A 21,748-nucleotide genomic window follows, 5' to 3' on the forward strand; every position below is an offset into this window, starting at 1 on the left:
CTAGCCTATAGGCTCTCTCTCTCTCTCTCTCTCTCACGCACAAAAGAAGAAATTCGTGGCCTCAACAATAAAAGAGAAGCATCGCCACTGGCTGGTCCTACTGCAGGCAATGACTTCTTTTTCCTTCATAAATCAATTCGAGCTGAGCATTTGCTCGCTTCTCATAACAAAGAGTTGAAAAGTCAGAAGTTGGTAGAGAAGTACATGGGATTTATTTGGTACAGGGGCATCCATCAGAGACTGGTTAAGACATCTATCACAAACTCAATGCAACAACACTTCCAGCGCTGACGGATGCACCGGATGGAGAATTGTCTTAAACCAAAGGCTACCAACAGATAGAAGGATTAAAAAGTCAATGCCAAATTTATTGGCTTAAACAATTTGCTGAAATCTTTGGAAATGCCTTGCAACATATTTAGGAAATTCTAAACAAATTACAGGCCATTTCTCAGCATGTATCTAAAACCATCACCTCCCTCCGACTTCTTACCTAAGCCACCTTTGGCTAGAAAAGAAATAAAAAAATGTTTATCGCTATCAAGATAGAAGGGTGAACAGGGACTAATCTCACCCACTGGCACCATCAGGAGGAGGGAAAAAAAAAAAATAAAGCTATTGCAGCATATTCGTGATATAATTGAAGGTAAAAAGGACACTCTTCCCACCTCATAAATCAAAACTGCTTCTGATCTCTTCAGGGCAGAAGCCACAAGCAGGCCGGTCAAAAGTGAGATTCCTAGGTATGATGAAAAGCAGCAGAAGAGAGCCCATTACATCACAAAATGAGCTTTTCCGTAATACCTATTTATGTACGGTACCTGCATAACAACACCAGTGACAAACCCAAAGTCACGAGAGAGATAATCAGGTAGGCCAGGATATAAAAATTATCAGGGGAAAAACATATATATAAGTCCTCAGAACAAGAACAATTGCAGGACCCACTAAGTGCACATGATACCTGTGCAAGCACAAATACAATCAGCACGTACCTTCACATTGCTTATATCAGGTGTATCTGGTGTTTGTACAGGGTAAAACTTATAAAATCGCATGTTCTCAAATGCAGCTCTTGTCTCAGGATCCATATCTTCAATGGCTTTTTTTCTGGCTTCCTTCACCTGCAGATACATGAACCGAGCTTTTAATACCCTCTCGAAGAACATTATCACCAAATGCTGATTGACTAGAATCCATGTAATAAAGAAATAGGAACACTTTTGATCCGCTTACCTGTCGTTGTGCTCTCTTTTGTTCTCTAACCTGCTCCTTTACATATTCCTGACAAAGAAGATTGCATAAGTAAATGATAACAGAAAGCAGTCTTCAACTCTCCATTAACATAAGAGCACTATTATATGGAAGTGGCATGAATACGTGACAGCTACCAGGTGGCACATGAAATACAAATATATGGACATGAATACATGAGAGAGAGAGAGAGAGAGAGAGAGAGAGAGAGAGAAGGAGAGCTTATGTTTGTCAAAATACCTTGAAGGCATCTTTCTGATCATTTGGTAATGCCTCCTCCTTGATAAGTTCATCAGTGAATTCCTGGATATCATATCATAAAAGCATGATTCAGATGAACAGGGAAACTCAAGTAGCAACAAAGAGGAAAATAGAGTCTTCATTTTTGAGGCCTATTCAGATTAATAAGGGTCAATTGCAATGGTTGCCAAGGATAAAAATACAAGATGGTACTCATCAAAATAGCAGACAAGAATTGATGTCTAAATACCTCAAGATCATCCAATTCCCAGTCAAAATCACAGACAACCTACACAAGTCATCAAGAATCAAAACAATAAGAATACCATCAAAAGTAAATTAAAGTAATCAATGCTTTTAGTAGAACATAAACTGATTCTTGAGTATAAGAAGAATCTGCTGGAGAAGCACTTTTGCTACCTATACCGGTACATGCATATAACTGTCTATATGGAACATAGTTAAGATTATGAACTATAGCACACTTGCATCTGGCAACCAAATAAAGGACAATTTAGATAAATTCAAAGAGAAAAAGGAGGGGGGGGGGGTTCATGTGCATGAATGAGAGAGAGAGAGAGAGAGACTGGGCAGGAAGATTAGCCAGGAATTCTAACAATAACAGGCCGAGGATTAGTGAGAATGTGCTGAGTTTGGGCATAAAGAAATCTAACTAGGGGTATCACGTAAATTGCAAAGTTAAGCAATATTTGCACTGTTATGAGTTCGCAATCAGGTAGTCAGTCCCTATAGGATACAAAATTCTTGCTGAATGAGGTTAATTTCAAATATTATAAACATCTACTTAAGTTCATTTGCACTATAAACATGGAGGAAAAAAATGGGATGAAAACTAACAGCAAAGGGAAAAAAGTTAGATAAAATCATGCAAACCAGTCATCAGCCAATCAGAATGATATTTACTGCTAAAAATCAGCTTACCGGTGGTTCTAATGGAAACATGATATTAACAACTGTGTCATCTTCATCTTCATCAGCTTTCAAAGGTTGAAAATCTGTTAAAAAATTATCCAGAGTTGGTAAGAACTTATACTAGCAGCTATGTAAATGAAAACAACTTACAGATCAACTCATCTTCTATTGGTTCTTAGAATATCTTTCAAAACAAATATTCAGCAATGTACCCAAAAAAAAGGACAAATTTCAGCAAACAAGAATGGAACCACCAGTTTACATAAAGAATCTTCTTAAGCAGACTAAATATGAGTAAGCACTAAGCTGTGATCAACAAGCTCTCCACTTGAAGTAATTCACCAAACAAATCTTAAGATTCTTCTCCATTCAACACCATGGACTAAAGAAAAGAGAAACGTGGCAAATCAAGGCTTCAAATTTGATTAGGACTAGTGAACAGATCGAGTATTTGTTCACTGTAACATGCAGATGTAGAATAAATAATGCCAATGAAACTGATAATACTGTCAGAAAACAAAGCAAGGACTGTGAGTATGCATGATAACCCAGGTGTAGCATTTTACAAGCTTTAAGTCAAGCATTGAACATCTAAACACTCAAAGTTGTATTTTTAGGTGATAATATAGGAGACAGCCAAATAATGACTACAATGCATTTGTTTGGTCCTTGTGCTCCGAAGTAAATTTTCAGCGAAACTATACAAAAACAGCAAAAGAAAAAAAAAAAAAAGGTGCAGATTAAAGTGTCTGATGGTACCACATGCGCAGTTTAATACATCTTCACTGAGATTAACCATCAAGTCTATGCTTCTGAGACCAAGAAGTACATGTGACACACATGCAGCACTACTAGACAGTCTGATCTTTCAAAAAGAATAATTCATACCCACAAACACATACATGTGTTCAAAGCACTAGTACACAGTCTTCAAAAATAATAGTTCATATCCATACACAAACAAGGACACAAAGGACAAATAGACAGTCTGATCTTCAGAAAGAATTGTCCGTATCCTTCCACAGGAAAATATTGTAATATTTTACAATGCAAGAGTAACTGGATGTGCCTAAACAATCCTAGAATAGTATGAATGTAGGATGCTAGTAATGGCAGGGACAGTGACAGAGAAATTACTCACGTACAATGTCTCGCATATGATAACCATCCTTCTTTTTCTAATAAAAGATGGGCGGCAGTTGTTCTGCTTCATTTTTCCTCAAAAAAAAGGGGGGGGGACAACTATCCTTCTTTCATTAGCTTATTGAAATACCATAAGTACTCTCCAAAGTCTTTCTACAGTCTCTCTTTCTATTTCAACTAGAGGACGCATGATGAGGGCTCAATCGTTTTCTTGTTAAATATTTGTGTTATCATTTGTGGATCTAGATGTTGCTTGCCAGCACCATCCCAAACCGTACCTTGAGGTATCTAACATGTAGATCTAGAATGTATTCAAAATGTACCCTCTCCGTATCTGACATCTATATTCCAAAAATTTTTTAAAAAATGGATATTTACAGAAATACTCGTGAGCATATCAGGCCCAAGGAAGTATGCATTCTTCAAATTACATGCCATGTCCATGTTGGATATGTATTGGAAACTAATATGCTTCCCGAATACATGACCAATACTTATATGAAGTATCCTAATTTCAAAATTTTAAAAAACACTCCCAAATATACTTGTGATACGTCCATGATACATTCAAATATGTAGGGAGGTGTTTGCCATTTTTTTAAACCATTTTTTTAAATGTAACCTTTCTAGGATAATGGTTAATTTTTTAGTTTATGACATGAACATTAAGATATGAAGCATGGTTTGGGGTCTATAAATTTGATTGCTGACGAAATAATGATCATGTGAAAGTTGACGATACCATCTAACATATGGAACATGTTATTTGAATAACCTACTATACATTCATACATACCTACATACATACATTCGTGCATTTAGACATTGTATAAAATATATATATTTGTTGGCATCCTCTCCATATCATATTCTACCCTTTGAAGGTTGGATGTGTCGGCATATCCATATCATGTTGTATCCATATCCCATATCCATGTGCATGTTTCAAAGATCATGCCATTTCAAAGTGCAAATCAAATATGTATTGGAGGAAATATCTATATTCATATGTATCTTATCGATCCCTATGTGCTTAACAAATCTAATGTTCCATAAACAATGTCACCTTAGGCACATCAATGGAAGTTGAGATTTCACGTTTTCAGTTGTTACACTTAGATCTGCTACACAAACATCAGCTATCAAAAGAATGTAGTTAACAAAAGCAAATTGCTATTTATCACATCAAACAATCTAATGATCCCATCAAGAACTTCATAAAATTATCAATATGGTTTATCTAGATTGGCTTAGGGCTAATTTCATACAATAAGCCTCTTTCTATGACTATTATTAACCTAATTTAAACATTTGAACTTATCTAAAATACAAAAGCAGGTCAAATAGCTTTTAAATTGGCCATGGCTTCTTGCTCCAACTAGAAAAAAAATTTGGGAAGTAGCAACCAACAATCTTGATGTACCAGTTAGGACATGAAATGAGACTGGGAGCAAGCCAGACAAACTGTAATGATAAACCATGGACACATTGGACCTACAAGACAGTAAAATCCAAGACAAGACCAGAGCTCAAGTGAAAATGACAGTTCAGGATAACCATAAGGAAAAAATCAACTCACATACAGTACAAAAATTTGGTGGAAAGCAACTCTTTTTATGCAACAGTGATGAAAGCAAGGTCTTTCAAATCATTAGATATAGGCCATCTTCGTAACCAATACTATGATGAACCGAGATCTTGGTTTATCCAGGCTGAGGTGGAAGCCAGGGAGATTATGGGAATATTGGAGATCTTAACCAATAATAGGAACTAAGCTAATTGGCCAATATCACAACATTAAGATTGATGATTGTTTCTGGGCTTTGATTCTGATATTTATTTAGTTAAGATAGTAAAAGTTAAACAGGGAAATCTCAGACAATACAAGATATTGCATATGCTGGTAGTTTGAATTGTATTATTTTGTATCAGCCAATATAGTAAGAGCTCAGTTTTTACATATATCATATTCATGGGTGCCCTATACTGATACGAACAAATATCAAGATGAAAACCTCAGTATAAAGATACAACAAAATAGCATAATAGTTTAAATTAATATTATAGAAAGCTAAGAACACTTAGTGTCATCACAGTGCTAAATTAACAAGAAGAGGATAAGAAAATTAAAGACATTTTTGCTATTACAACCACAGTAGGATGGACAGAACTAAAATGCACTATCGAAATGTTACATGACTTTGAGCATTATGAAGATACAATGCAACATAAGTCGTACAGCTGGATAATGTTTTGACTTTTGACAAATAAATATTGCACACACACATGTATAGGAAAAATTAGGATGTGGCTGCAGAAGCAGAGCATGGAATGGATAGTTGGGAGAAGAAAAATAGCAAATTGGAGTTTTCAAGTGGCATAAGTTAACGCTATAGTCATTAATTTTGGTTTGGGAATAAAAAGAATGCAAAAAAATTAGAATTAACTACAAAGACCTAGACAATAAAGGCAATTCAAGCTCTACTTGAATGGCCTATAAAGAGTGTAGAGAGACCAAGAAATACATATATCTGTGATAGTGAATTTACTAGAACAAACGAAACTCAACATTACAAAATCTCGATCTACATAGGTGTGACCATATAGCCAATAATAGAATACGGGATACAGCTTGTAAGTGAGATATATGGTAGAATGGTCAATGATTGCATTCCACAACAATTCATTCAAAATTGGAGCATCACTTTTACTGAAATATAGCAATCATCTGTTTAAGATTAATATTGTGATCATTGGTCGAAAATCACACAAAATGATCAGATAGGATGATTAATACAAAATGGTAAAAGATTAAGAATTGGGTACGGATAGCTAGACTATAACCACAAATGAGGAGAAATTTGGAAGTTTGGATAGATTCCATAATAGCAACTATGAAGTTGATATTTATACACAGGATCTAGAATACAAAAATATATATAAAATACTCATACAGGTGTTTGTATGATTTTACAATAACAAAGCACTAGATCAGAAAAGAAACAGCTTTCGATTTTCATCTCATTAAACAAAGATTTTTATAAAGTAACTGACACTAGAGGAAAGTAGACTGAGTCATTATGTAATTCTTCAGACTCCTATTGTAACTTGTCACAAATGATATCAAAATTAAACTAGATGTCAAATTGTTATTTTGTGTTTGGACAACTCAAAATTGCTCCCACCGAGTTAACCATCAAACCAGGTTATTGTAAGAATAGGACAAGAGACTCACCAACACTAATCCTAGCTCCTCCATCCAAGTTCCTCCATCATGATCATCCTTCCCACCCACTTGCCCTCCCTCCCTGACCTCATTCCCAACCTTGCCAATCTAACCAGTCTACCTACCTCACCTTTTACCGCTAACACCCAGCCCCTAGCTGATGCTGTTTCACCCCACTCCCTCCATACCCAACCTCTACCCCATTTCACTCCCCTCCTAGCCATATCCTCTACATGTCCCTATTCCAAAGAAGACATTCATGGCCCTGGAAGTTCTTAAAGGAAGTTTCCTCGTGCATATATGTTGTTTGCCTTAAACAAGACTAGCCAAGAATATCTACCTGAAATACCAAAGTCAGAAGTTTTTTTTTTTTCCAATAGAACTCTAGGTCACTTTTGAAGCATTGGTTTACGTTCTCATGGGTTCCACCACAGACAGTCAAAGGATCGGGTCAGACTTCAATTGTTTGCCGCTGACCAATGCCCTTGGATGACATTATGATATATGTAGGTTTATTATAATTGATATATATACGTCTAGTTATCATATTATATAATATACTAACAAATATCTCCATCACTTGGCTCAGTTTTCAGTCATCAACAACTTAACAAAAAAGGCATATATAACTCTTGGACATGTACAAAGTTCCATAAAATGGGTATTTTCTTAAGATGTTTCCATTATTCTTAAAAAACACCACCCCTCATCAATGATTCTAGCATACATGCAGCCATATGTATTTTCTTAATCAATTTAGCATTGGCCATTTTTGTTAAATTCTCGAAATGTTATATGTTAACATCTTGAAGTTGGATATAGGAAGCCCTTTCAGTACAAAAAATAAAAATAAAAATAAAAAGACTATACTTAAAACCACCATCATATTTACTTATAGCTACCTGAACATGACCTTACTTTTCAGTTTGTCTTCAGATATTATAGGAAGCCCTTTCAATACCAAAACAAAAATGATTATACTTAAATCACCATCATGTTTAATTACAGGTCCCTGAACATGACCATGCTTTTCAGTTTATCTTCAGATATTTAAACATTATTACTATAGTTAGTAAATTCTCCTTTCAATTATCTTGCTTATCTAATTTCCCACCATCTATTAGAATTTAAATTGAACAATTGAGCAAGCAATCGTAGTCCACATGATTCAACACATTATAATTCATGATCAACTTCAACATTCAGCTCCTTCACATGTATGGCCCTGCATAAAATTTCATCAACCACCATATGTCCACCTCAAAGACAATCAGATATTTTGGAAAGTGAGGTATATAACTATGAGAATTGGTTTAAGAAAACTCATTTATGGTTGATCTTGATGAAACAAGATCCATGAAAAAAATAATATGTGTGGATCCATCCATATTCAACACAACATTCAACATCAGGGAACAAAAGCTAAAAACACATATCACATACATGTACTAGAAAAGATGCTGGGGCAAAGAAAATTATTGCACAATAAATTAATCAATATATAAATTTTAGATGAGCTGCAACAACTCTTTGCACAAAATAGGAAAAAAATAAAAGGTCAACAAAACTCACAAGGAAGACAATAGTCATATTGTTTGACGCGCTCGATTTTCAGATGTTTTAAAGCAGATCTGCATGAGAATATCCAATTTATATAATGATAATTTAAGAATGTGATATGGTTTTATAAGATCAAAACATCTACAGTAGAGAAGTGAGAAAAAAGTTTGTTTTCTCCAGATAAATTATAATATGAGAAAAAAGAAAAGAAAAGAAAAAATATCAAACAGACATACATGAGATATTTAGTGCCCCATTGTGGCAAGAATCACAAAGATCTAAATTTTTCTAATGCCAAGCAAACCATCCTTGTTTCCTCATGCAACCTTATACCATAATTTCATAATTCATATATACATTAAGTTCTTAGAAGAAAAATGTTGAATATAATGTAATGCAGGCTACAGCTAAATAGACATAAAAGTAAATAACCAATATAAAAAAAAAAATTCAAAGAATTGTCTAAATATACAAGCACTTAATATATTCACATCCAATCAGGCATAGAACTGAAAAGCATATGTTCAAATGAACATTTTAAATAGCTCTCCTAAGTGATAAGCCACAAATAACTGAATTCCACCTGACTGACAATGGACCCAATCCCATTATAAAGGCATGGATATCAAAGGAAGAAAATAAAAACACATGATCTGGCGTGCTTAAGAGGACTGCTGTCCTATGAAATGGCTGAATCACACAAGCAAGTATTTATAAGAAATAATAGTACATCTATGATAAACAGGTACACATGCAAGGGCAGTAACATCTTAAATGAAATAATTAACAGGAAATAATGCAAAGGAATGAAAGAAAAGGCAAAAAAAACTAGCCAAGCATGTGCAACCGAGAGTATAAACTTCTTCAGTTTGATGCATAATAGGAAAGAGAAAACTATATAAGCATAGAAATTCAATTGATCAAAATCAAGAATCATCTACAAATATGTAGTGACAACCTGAACTGCAGCCAAAGCACCATCAAATGAACAGCAGAAATATATAAAACATGTCACATAAGCTCTGCATGCTTCAGATTTTTTGGTTGTATGCACAAGTTTAGTTCTGATGCAGAAAAAAAGAAGTTTCAAATTTTTTTTAGAACTTGAATTGAATAGGATCAAAATATTTTTAAGTAAAAAAAATTAAGATTCAAGTTAATAGGCAACAGCCTTTGACATATATAATTTCTCATACAGTTAGCATAGAAGAGCAATATTCCCTCATTTAATTCTGAAATAACCACTATTGTTGGTATATGCATCACCAAACAAGGTACTAAATCAAATCCAAGGGTGTGAGTGCATTTAAATGCATGCATCCAATTGTTTGACATAGAATAAGAAGCAATAGCAACACGTTTGTACTAAAAAAATAGTAATACGGTCTTGCATGTCAATAAATCCATATGCCACTACAAATAAAGCATGTATATTTAACAAAAAATTATCCATAGGCCACTAAAAGAACTATATTGATGTTAGCTGCTAAACTCCTTAAGCCATCAATATGTTGGATATTTATTCCCTGAAATGAACCCAGGTGCTCAGATCCAAGGAGTTAGCAAAAGCATCAATGACTATTGCTTTGCTATTTGGCATTCATCACTTGAAGAAACATAAATATTAAATGATTATACAAAACAGAAACATAGTTTACATGGGACAGGAACATGGGATAAAACTCAATAATTACAGCATGAAAGGAAAATCCCATTCAACAAAAGCCATATAAAATTGAAAACCTAAAAAAGTATATGTAGTTGTACCTTCTCTGGGTGCAGGCCAAGGTAAATATTTGAGTCTTCAATCTATCAACCTGACTATGCCTGTGAAAGAAGAGAGAACCTAAATTAAGCAACACAACCTTCCACACATAATTTTGTATAATCATATTTGAAGTTCCAAGATCGAAAATATGAAGCATGAACAGAAGGTACCGGTCTTCTAGGGGAATGTATGGAACCCATGCCATTTTCATTGCCTTCATTGGTATTATTTCTTCCGTCTCCCTTTGAACAGATTTTATACCAATCTTATCTGATGGTGGAATAGGAGAAACCACCTGCTCAAGATTACTTTAATGAGAAAGAATGAACAAATTGATCAACAATCATAACTGCAGCATTCATATGACAAACAATCCTTAAAATGTTTTGATATGACAAACTGAAACTTGTTTAAAACATAAAATAGCATCTCTGTACCAAAACACATTGAAAAAAATTGCATCAAATATTATTTATTAGAGACAGATAACAAGAGATGTCATGTTCTTCAATATCTTGAAGCACATATGGTCCCATATTGGATGTTCAGAAAGTACAGAGATAAATTAGGCAATGCTGAAATTGCATCAGTCCATGATTCTCGTATACATTCATTCATATGCATACAAATACCATATAACTAGAATACTTAAGGAAATTGTTGTGGACGCACATCCAATTGAATATATTAGTCCCTAAAAATAGATATTCTTATTCAAATGATACTAATGTGAGTGATGTCTCCACAAAGCAACCTTAACAAAACCCATCTTACAAATCCTCATCAGTTATCTTCGGCTGCTTGTGAACCCTGCTCTCTCATTCTCCCGCATGTCATGATAAAACTATCCCTTAAAAACCAAATCAACTCATATGTGAGCTAGCCTTCTTTATCTCTTCTTTGACATGACAACTGCCACACCAAGCACTTCCCAGGCCCCTCTGTGTCATGCAGTTGTTTTGCAGACCCATGCCATAACCACATTACTTTAAAGCAGACTCTAGACTCAATATGTTCGGATAAGCATGTCTGAAACAAATTGGACTGAGAAAATATTAATGAATAGAAGCTGCAGCTTGACACATTTATGCTGTGGTCTCACATGAGATCGAGCACTTGATGATTGCAACATGCATTACTTGCATCACTTACAATTATATTTGCCATGAACCAAAAAATCTGCACAGCCCACAAAGAACACATGTATGTTTCATATGTAACCTCTCTCACCTCCCTATAAATTAGTTAGATGGATCATCGTGATTCAGATTCATATATGTAGCTATTTGCTTCACTAGCAATAGAATACACCAAAGTCTAACCAAAAGAAAAGGTTCAAAAAATTGAATCCATGTGCGAAAAAATAGAATATGAATTTACTTACAGCTACCACAATGGGAATAAGTACAATTTTCTGTTCATTCTTTACATCCAACAGCTGAGCTGCAAGAGGGAAAAATTGTCAAATAAATTATATTAATTAGACAGTGATCTTGAATAAGCTTGACAAGCAATTAAGCATAAATATGCTAAATACAATATGCACTATACTGAAAAGTCAAAATAAAAAAATAAAAAGAATGAAAAGAATGAAAAAAGGGAAGGATGTCCATAGAAAAGTTTTTGTATCCAAATGCAAGCTCAAAATCTTCATGATCATAACCACAAATAAAATGCAGAGCGCATGTTCCAAGACCACATGAAAAATACAGAGGGGTAAGTTTATAACCAGTCATAGTTGAAGCTTATATTATGCAACTAACATAAATTCAAAGGCTACCGTTACATATTGATAACAATGTAGCATCCCACCACTAGTAGTTTTAAGAAGCATAAAGTTGAATAAAGTGAATGTAAAAGACACACGCTAGACAAACGAGTTACCTTCAGTGCATCCAAACACGTAGACCTTCTTTCCACAAAGCTCTCCCCCCTCCTCAAAAGCTTTCTGTTCATCACAAAATAGAATTAAGAACATTTTGAACAGAAAAATTCCAAAACTGGAGGAAAAAAGAAAGGAAATCCCTTAACCATACCTCCAAATTTGAAAAATTCCAGCTGATCTCTTGAATTTTGTCCATGTTTTCCCACTGTCATCAACAAACGTACCAAGGTTCACAACAACTTAGGATAGCAAAAGAGAACAAAGATTATCAAGCATGGTACTTGGCACCTATTTATACAGCAGCTTCCATAAGTTGTCTTAAGATATATAATAAAAGTTTGATCTTGAAACAGACCTCGGTTCCAACAGGAAAGGCAGCTTCCCATAGATCCTCCTGCATAACAATAACAACTATTTAGCCCAGGAAAGCGCAACAAAAGCAAGCATAACATGCTGAAACAATTTGTGAAAAATACATGTCATAACACTATCTAGAGAGATTTAGGGCATAAGACAAAAATAAGAAATTTAGCATCAAAGTAGAAGAATCCGACAAGTGAACGTTGAATAAAAGTGTGTGACCTCGGCAATGATGAAGCTGTTAACACATACATCCCACCACAGAAATGCAATTTGAACAAACTTCAACAGAATAACGCCCGCATGCACATGAACCAATCCCAAACAATCCAAACCACTGAGCCAATCAACATCAAATCCAACAAATGTCCATCGATCACCCACTTAAGAACCCCACAAATCCCCCCAAAACCGCAGGAAAACAAGAAACAGAAGACAATAGAAAAAATAGGTCTCAAGAAGGACCCTTACCAGATTCCTCTTCTCAGGGAAGAACTCAGGCTCCGTCTTGGGGGCCTTGATCCGCTTCCCTCTGGTGGTGGCCTTGGACTCCTTGGGCAGCTCGTTCGACGACTTGCTTCCGCCGCTGCTGCTGCCCTCCTCCTTCGGTGTCGCCTTCCTCTTCCTCCCCTTCGGCGTCGCCTTCGGCCTTCTCATCTCCGATCAAAAGAATCAGGACTTGGATTAGGTTTAAGGTTTGGAGAGAAGCGAGCGAGGGATCGAGAGAGAGAGACACGAGGGAGAGTGAGGCTGGGAGAGACGGCGATCTGCGCGTAGAGAGAACGCGGTCGCAATCCGAATTTGAAGAGGAGAGAGAACGGAGAGGCTATTTATCGTGTCCAATCGATAGGACAAACGGGCGTGAGGGAGGGTTTCGGGATCGGATTGCTTGGAAGCGCAGCCGTCCGATCTTGTGATTTTGTCGTCTGATCCGTCGAGGCGATGGGAAGGGGTCCGACTGCGACCGGCCACGTGGCTCTTTTAGGAAATTTGAAACTGTGGCTCGGCACGCCGATAGGTCTAGGTGGGCCGAATATACCATGTCTTGAAGGTTCTGCGGACTTCGAGTTGGACAGAATGGACCGGTCGACCCGGTCCGGTTTTTTTCTTGGAGATGGACCTAAGATGAGCTACGGTGCAGGGCAAATATGGACCACGGAGGATAATAATGGATATCCTGCATATATCAAATCTTGGTTACATAGGTGGCTGTCGCCTAAAATACATGCTTGTGTACATTAAACTCAGTGTTTTTTAGGAAATATATTTAGCACAGTTATAAATGCATAATTGCAGGTCATGTAGGTCTCTAGATGAGGAAGTTGGAATTGATGAAAAAATAATTTCAGTAACCAAACATGTGAAAAAAAAGAAAATTATTGCTACTATTATGTTGGATGAAATTCTCTTTTCTAATCTTCACTATTAATTTATCTATTTTTATAAAACTTTTGTCCACTATATTGCCTCTTTATTTAGAATCCTTATATGTCATATATATTCGATATTTTAATGACTCGCATACGCAACATATTTTTAAATAAATGATATTTTGCTAAAAAAAAAAAGTAATTCATGATCAATTTTTAATTATTATTTTTTATATAAAAATCTAAAAACTAGATCATATTTATAAGTGATGCGACTAAATTTAATTAATATTCTAACTTTGAATCTTCATCCTTTGGAGAGATATGTTCTTAACTAAGTAGTGCTAACCAACTGAGCTAACAATAGATGACAAAATATGCATATGTGACCACATAAAAATCTGAAGATATAAATTTTCTAATACAATAATTGCTAAAAAAAAAATTTATTATCACTTATCATGGATCTTTCATCTTTGTCTTCTAAAATATCTCATAAGCACATTTTTTATCGAAACTTTATGTTGATGTTTTGAGAAGTTAACTTTATGGAGCAAAATATTCTTGACACCCCAAAACTTCATGTTGATATTTTGAGAAGTTAACTTTATGGAGCAAAATATTCTTAACACCCTAATTCATTTGCAGCCAATAAAGAGCTAGATCTGATCACTTGACTAGTCTAGATGGATTAATTAGCCCAAGAATCACAAAAAAAATATACGATAGGAAGAAGACTCCTGATATCTAATCAGAGGAATCCAACATTGAGATAGATTCCTTTAGCCTCTCCCCACTCTATTTAATAATCCCACATCACCCTTTAAGCCTCACCATCGTTGGTCATCAAATAATCACCAGATAACTCTTTTTATTCTTCTTATTTCAGACATCTTTCATTATGGTACTAGAATCGTAGCTAAATACATTGGAAACAATTCTCCAAGAGGGATTTTCCAAATTAATTAAATCTATTGATTGATTTTACTTGTAAAATAAATAATATAATTATTTTTCTAAATTTATTAATAAATTATAAAATATTTTTGATATTAAATTATTTATAATTTATGAATTGATGTATGATATTTTTAATTATTAAATATATTTTTTTCTGAAATCCTAAATGATCAAATTTATTGAATTTGATATGGATTATACTTGATTAATTTTGAATAGTCACATAGTTTTATGAATTTTTTTAATTTGAAATATGAAATATATTTTTGAGAAAAAAATTTTGAATCAAGATAGATTTGGGCTAGCATCCAGATTATATTTTGCTACCTGTTAGTAGAGATTGTATATTGATAATTTGATATCCTGTTTATGGAGTTATACATTGGTACTTCAATATTCTACTTATGGGAGTTATATGTTAGCACTTCAATCCTAACTGTGAAGGTTAGGCATTGACATTTCGATATGATGCTCAATAGCACTTTGACTGAACTTATATTTTAGCCCAGTCATAAGATATAAATATGCTAATAGTTCATGACTGTCAAGATGAACTAGATATTTTTTTAAAAAAATAATAAATGAATTATGAATTTTAAAAAGACTAAATATGCATGCATATTATTTTGATGGAGCTATATACTTTGATTTGATTTTGAACTAATGTATTTTGTATGCTTATTTTCAATATGTCATTATTTTTTTATTATTTATTTTATCCAAATAAAATGTTCTTATTTATTGAACAATCTAACTCATTACCCTATATGTTTAATATTTTTATAGACTTAAAGAATCAGTTAGACTCAGAGATTCATTATAAAAATGCAACTAGAGACAAAATTTTAACTTCTTTATTTTAGATTAGATTTTTATAAAAGTTGATGCAAGATTTTTGAATATTATTTTATAAGATATTTGATTTTGACTTAATTATTTAAATTAAAATTTAAATATTAATTATTTGAATTTATTTCACTACTTATTTTATGATATCGTATTGAAATGCTTTGTATGCTTGTGAAGAGAGTTTTCGACAAGTATGTGGTGGTTATCGCAACTTCTAGCTCATAATCTCATGTTAGAAGTATGATCGTATAATAATTTTTTTCTTTTTAATACCACAAATCCAAAAAAAATCATGGAACTAACTCATTTTTTTCAGCAATAATCATGTTGACTAATAAAGAACATTTGGTTAGCATCAATAATCTACTGGAGCAATTATCCATATTCGATGAATATCTTGCTCATTATCAGAGAATAGATCATGGCTAACAATGATAAGATCTGATAGATAAGTTCTTTAAGTGATTGATATCATTATAACAACTCTTGAAAACTGAATCAATATACACATAAGACAAGTGTTATAAGATGATAACGTTAAGATAAATATTTAGCAAATTATAAAGAGATGTTTTCACTAAGTCAACAAATTACATATATAAGTTATAAAAATGATAACTAAAAACTAGAGAATAGCCTTAATGGTATAAGCATAAATAATTTTATTCTTAAGCAAAATGATGGCATAGGCATCTTACATTTTAAATGAAAAAATCACTTTCACAAACACATATTCTTGTTAAAGTTATGTATGTGAATCGATGTTAAAGAATAATGTGCAAGGTCCAGGATAATCTCTATCTATGAGACATCATGAGATTCAAAACTTCACGGTAGTCTTTTCTAGCATCGCATGTCCTATTAGAGATAAATCAATTAGCAGACTTGATAGCTTCTTTTGCCACTCAGGCTAAAGTATCCATATATTTTTGTGATCCTATTCCAGCTTTACTCTTATATTTACTACAAGCTGATGTCTTGGGAGTCCCTTTCACCAAGACCTAAAACTTCAGATTACTAGATGCAGCTAATTATTGTAATCCGACCTAATTGACTTTTAATAGATTTTTGGATTCTATTTTTACTATTTTATTATATTTTTTTATTTTATATTTATACTAGATCCTCCTTTAACCTTCAGCACTTTCCTACTTTGTATCCAAAGAAAATAATGTACAAAATAATTAATAAAATCAATGTTAGATAGCTAGAATCACTATTAACTATCTTCATTTGTTTAAACCAACCTATGAAGATTGGGATTCTAGGTGCATTAAGAATCAATTATTTTTTGAGTCTACATTGTACCATACTCTAGGCTACTAAGCTTATTTAATCTTTTAGAAAAATCCATAGATAGTGTGTCAATTGTTTAGGTTAATCAAATGCTAAACTTTTAATAGGCAAGTATACAAAATAATATATATCTTGTGCTAGTATCTAATATTATAAATTAGGCTAAATTAGCAGTTAGCATGTGCAGTATATATTTCAAAGAGATGTTATATCAAATGGAGGAAAAAATATTAGATCCATCCATAAATATGGGTGAGGGGAGAGAGAGGGGAGTTGCAAATATATAAAAAGAGAAAAGGCTAGAGAGAGACTCTCTCTCTATACTTATTATTTTTTTACATTGAGATATTTTTTTTTGACCAACCAAGGAGAACTATGTGCATATCCATAGAGTCACCAATTTTTATTCAAAAAGATTGTTCAACAGAGAATATACATAATATGTTCTCTTCAGAACATTATAGCAGTTGTCTCAATCAAGACAAAATAAATATAGTTAAGTAATAAAGAGAGAATTTTTTTTTTTTAAGAGCCAAACACATATCAAGACTTCCATAAGCAGCTTTAATGAAGTAAGAAAAGAAACATGTTTAGACTTTCAAGTCAAAACATAAAAACATCATTAATATGTTAGGATCAAGAAAGCAACCAAAGAGCATTTCTATCACCAATATTTGATAAAAATCTGAGAACGGCTAAAGCCACTAGGTTACCAATGAAGAAAGTTTAAGAAAGGATGTAGACCAAGACTCAGAAGAGTAGCAGCAAAAAGAGAACACATCACTACCTAATGTTAATAAGCTCTTCATCATAGTCTCTTCGAAGGGAAGCTATCCTCACATAAAATAAGATAACAAAGTAGAATTTGCTACTAGTTATAGCATAAGAGATGGGACCAGAAAAATTAGTTGGAGATGCAAAGAATGTAGTATCTGAATAATAAAGAGATTCTTAAAAAATCTATAAAAGCTCTTCATAATAGTCTTCTGGCACAAAAAGATCCAAGCAAAAGTCATGAATTAACACTTAATAGAAATCAAGAGTTTTATCTACAGTGTAGATAAGCCAGACAAATCATTGAATTTCATAAGAATAGAGCAATCAGAAACAAGTCTTAAAGCTTAAGTAATCACAACTTCATGTGAACTAGCTTTTTTTAAAAAAATATGAGAATTATGCTCATTCTAGATAGACCAACAAGCAGTCAACAAGCAAATTAATGATGAAGATATATAGCCATAGATATTTCTTTTAATCCATGAAGAGAATAAATCACTTAGGGATAATGGTGGTAGGTAAAAAGAAGCTTGAGAGTAAAAAGGATCCTAAATAGCAATTATAAAGGGGCAGTTAAGAAGACGATCATCTCTAGTTTTAGATGCTAAGTCATAGATACCACATCTACCAAAGAATTTTTACTAAGATGTAAAATCATAATAAATTATGTTTGTCTTAATGATAAATTCTTGAAACTCTTCGACATAATTGGGTAGACTTATACTAATGACTATCTTCTCTATATTTTACTTGAATTTAAAAATACTTCTAGTAAGAATTAATAGTCATCAAAGATATTATATTATTATTATTTCAATTAAAAAAAAATACTTTCACTAACCATGAATTCTAACGATGATTCACATATATCCAAGATAATGCTGCTTCAATATGATTTCAGCTGTAGTTTTATAAACATTAAAGGATGCTTATTAGTCCATAATATCAACAACATTAATCTTGTAACGAACTATATCAAAATTAAAAAAAAAATAAAAAAATAATCCTAGTTTCTTTCTACCATTTTCTTCCAATCTAAATGCAATCTAAAATAGCTATGGTAGGTCGAACAACATTATTCAAGCATAAGCTAAGTTTTTATTGGATATTTTTTATTTTTTATTTTTTTTTGATAAGATAGAGGAGCCAGAGACTATTCACTAAAATAAAACTTATGAGTTCACATACGGGTGCTCTAAAAAACTATATAAATCAAGAAAATAAAGATAGTCTATTACAGTTGAAGTAGCATAAAAGGCTATAGAAATAATACAACAGCAGGGCATAAGAGCAATGCATTAGTGTTAAAATATATATGCAATTATCAAGCTATTTGCTAATTTCAAAATAGGAACATTATTTGATGTAGAACACAATAGCTTGGTGGAGAGCAATCAAGAGAAATATGATATTATTTAATTATTATGGCTGAAGGATAAGAAAATAAACTCTAAAATATAACTTATAATATTATATGAGCTTGTGAACAGATCCGATTATATGCAGTCAAAGTAAGATAATATTATTTGTTCCTTAATAGTGGCATAGATGAAAGAAAGTTTGGCTCCAAGCAACATGGTGCAAAAATCCAACTTCTGATAGCTGATAAATTTATGTTTCAGATAATATATGATTGAATATTCTTTAATGATAGATTAGTTTAGGAGAACACACAAATTTGATAATAGATTAGGCATTCTGATTGCTGGAGCTACTACTAGAGAGATGAATGTGAATGACATAAATTATTTTCATTTTTTTTATTCAAAAAAAGTATAGATCTACTATTAGCCCATAGAAGATTCACAAAATCAGAATCAATAGCATCCAACTGCACTCAAGAAAAACCCTCCTTGGAGCACGGCATGCTAGAAAGTCAGTCGCTTGGTTTGCTTCCTTGAAAATATGAGGAAAGTAAATGATACAGGACTATTTCTATTTCCAAATATCCAACAACAAAGGAAAATTAGGAGGATTGTAGAAGTTAAGATTAGAAATCCACTTTATAACCATAGATGAGTCTCTTTTTATCCAAATGCTAGAAGTCTAGATCTCCACCACTGTAGTGTGAAGATCAAGCCAAGCAGCTACTAACTCAGCCTAGGGGATGGTAGTTGATAGTAGACATTTACCACCAGCTTTGATTAATCTTCCTTGATGAACTTTTATAATAAATCCAGCAGCTACATTGTGCTATTTAACTGAGATATTAAAGTTTACTTTCAGGACTCTAAAGGGAGGGGGTAACCACCACAGTGAGGTTGTTGGAAAATATGTCCCAAAAGTCAATTATCAATCTGTTGACGGTTGAGCAATCTTATATTATAATTGATTTATTAATAAATAAAATATATTTTTGATATTTTCATCATAAGTTTTCATCTTCTAATGAACTCCATTGTTGTGATGAAATCCTTAGGACTATTTAGGTTCGATAAAGAGAAGATTTATCGATTAGTCCTTAAAACTGTTCACAATCAAATGATGGGCTGTTAATAAGGATGACAGCTTCTATCAAGCATAGGTCGCTATAGGCCATATGGGTTGGTTGCCCTCTTAACCAAGGAGTGTGGAGACACTGGTATGGCATACAAGTGAGATGTAAGGATATATTGTCATTGAACGTGACCAACTCCAGAGTATTTTACTGTCGAAATGTCTCTGATGGGATATAGGTATAAGTGTCCCTTAGACTTGAGATCGCCTCAGTGACTTACAAACAACACACTGTGTTTTGGTACTGAACTAATTGAATTTCTAATTCAATGACAGAAGGCTTTTGGGAACAGTCAAGTACTTGCGAAGTCAGAGTGTGATCAACATGGGATTGAGCACTCCAAGAGTTGGAGAAGAATGAGTTACTATATTTCAATTTAGCAAAACCTTGGCCAGGATAATCCATCAGATGGATTTGATATTTTGAAATATAATGTGGACAACCTGATTAGAGTAGATAGTTGAACTCTGAGGTGTCCTATGAATATTTTGATCAAGAGGATGAATTATATGGAAACTATATCTGCATGGGTTCTAAGGATGTTGCTCTACACATTCGACCTATCCGATCGTCGGGTACTATTGCTAGATGGTCACTTCGATTGGTACAGAAATTTATTCCTGTGCTACCGGCTTAGGTTCGAACATATGAGATCACACACATTAGAGTTCATGATCTGATCAGATGGTTGATCAATGATTAAGAATCATTATAGGGTTAGCTCTCCATTCAGAAAAATTATCTTTACATCCATCTGCCAGATCTCATAATCCAGATGGACAGCTATTACAAGCATTATCCGAATGGATTTGAGCATTGTCACAGGGGAGAACATCTCGTTATAGTCAATACCATAATGTTGACGATACCTCTTGGCAACCAGATGGGCTTTATAGGTTTCTATCTTTCCGTCTGCGTCCCTCTTCCTTTTGAAGATCCATTTACACCTAATGGGTTTAACCTCTTCAGGTGGGTCAACCAATATCCATACATCATTGACCTTCATAGACTCTATTTCAGATTTCATGGCTTCAAGCCATTTCTCAGAATCAGGTCTCTGTATTGCATCCATATAGGTGATCGGATCCTCATCATTTTCATTGAGTTCGATCGGATCACCGTTTCGGACCAAGAAACCGTAATATCTGTCTGACTGATGCGGTACTCTATCTGATCGTCTTAATGGTGCAAGTACATTGAGCTCCAAATCTGATCTAATCAAATCCGACTTAGGTTCAGCTATTGGTGTTGCCTTCTATCTGTTGAACTTCATCAAGTTCAATCTTAGAGGCAACGATTCCTTCATCAAGGAACTCTTTTTCTAAAAAGATTATCTTAAGGCTGACGAACACCTTTTGTTCATCAGTATGGTAGAAAAAATATCCTTTGGTCTCTTTGGGGTACCCTATGAATGTGCATTTGTCAGACCTAGGTCCAAGTTTATCTATAACTAACTGTTTGACATAGGCCGGGCACCTCTAGATCCTAAGGTGTGAAAGTGTTGGCTTACGTCCTGTCTATATCTCATATAAAGTCTTAGTTACAGACTTACTTGAAACCCTATTTAACAAATAACAGGCCGATTCGAGTGCATATCCTCAGAAAGATATCGGTAAGCTGGCAAAACCCA

At 33.7% G+C, this 21,748-nt stretch overlaps 1 protein-coding gene across 1 annotated transcript; it reads right to left on the reverse strand.

Annotated features, from left to right (window-relative positions):
• Nucleotides 1–341: 341 nt before the first annotated feature.
• On the reverse strand, nt 342–13,179 carry LOC105056519 (protein HEAT INTOLERANT 4). The gene is made up of 14 exons (XM_010938737.4): nt 12,841–13,179; nt 12,365–12,403; nt 12,161–12,214; nt 12,009–12,072; nt 11,509–11,567; nt 10,295–10,419; nt 10,124–10,183; nt 8,369–8,427; nt 2,437–2,510; nt 1,745–1,783; nt 1,495–1,557; nt 1,237–1,284; nt 996–1,124; nt 342–821 (listed from the first exon to the last, which is right to left on the reverse strand). Exons 1-14 carry the CDS (start codon nt 13,024–13,026, stop codon nt 774–776), a joined length of 1,047 nt encoding a protein of 348 aa, XP_010937039.1. The 5' UTR covers nt 13,027–13,179; the 3' UTR covers nt 342–773.
• Nucleotides 13,180–21,748: the final 8,569 nt, after the last annotated feature.

This window comes from Elaeis guineensis, chromosome 13, assembly GCF_000442705.2.
Source record: "Elaeis guineensis isolate ETL-2024a chromosome 13, EG11, whole genome shotgun sequence".
Lineage (NCBI taxonomy): Eukaryota > Viridiplantae > Streptophyta > Magnoliopsida > Arecales > Arecaceae > Elaeis > Elaeis guineensis.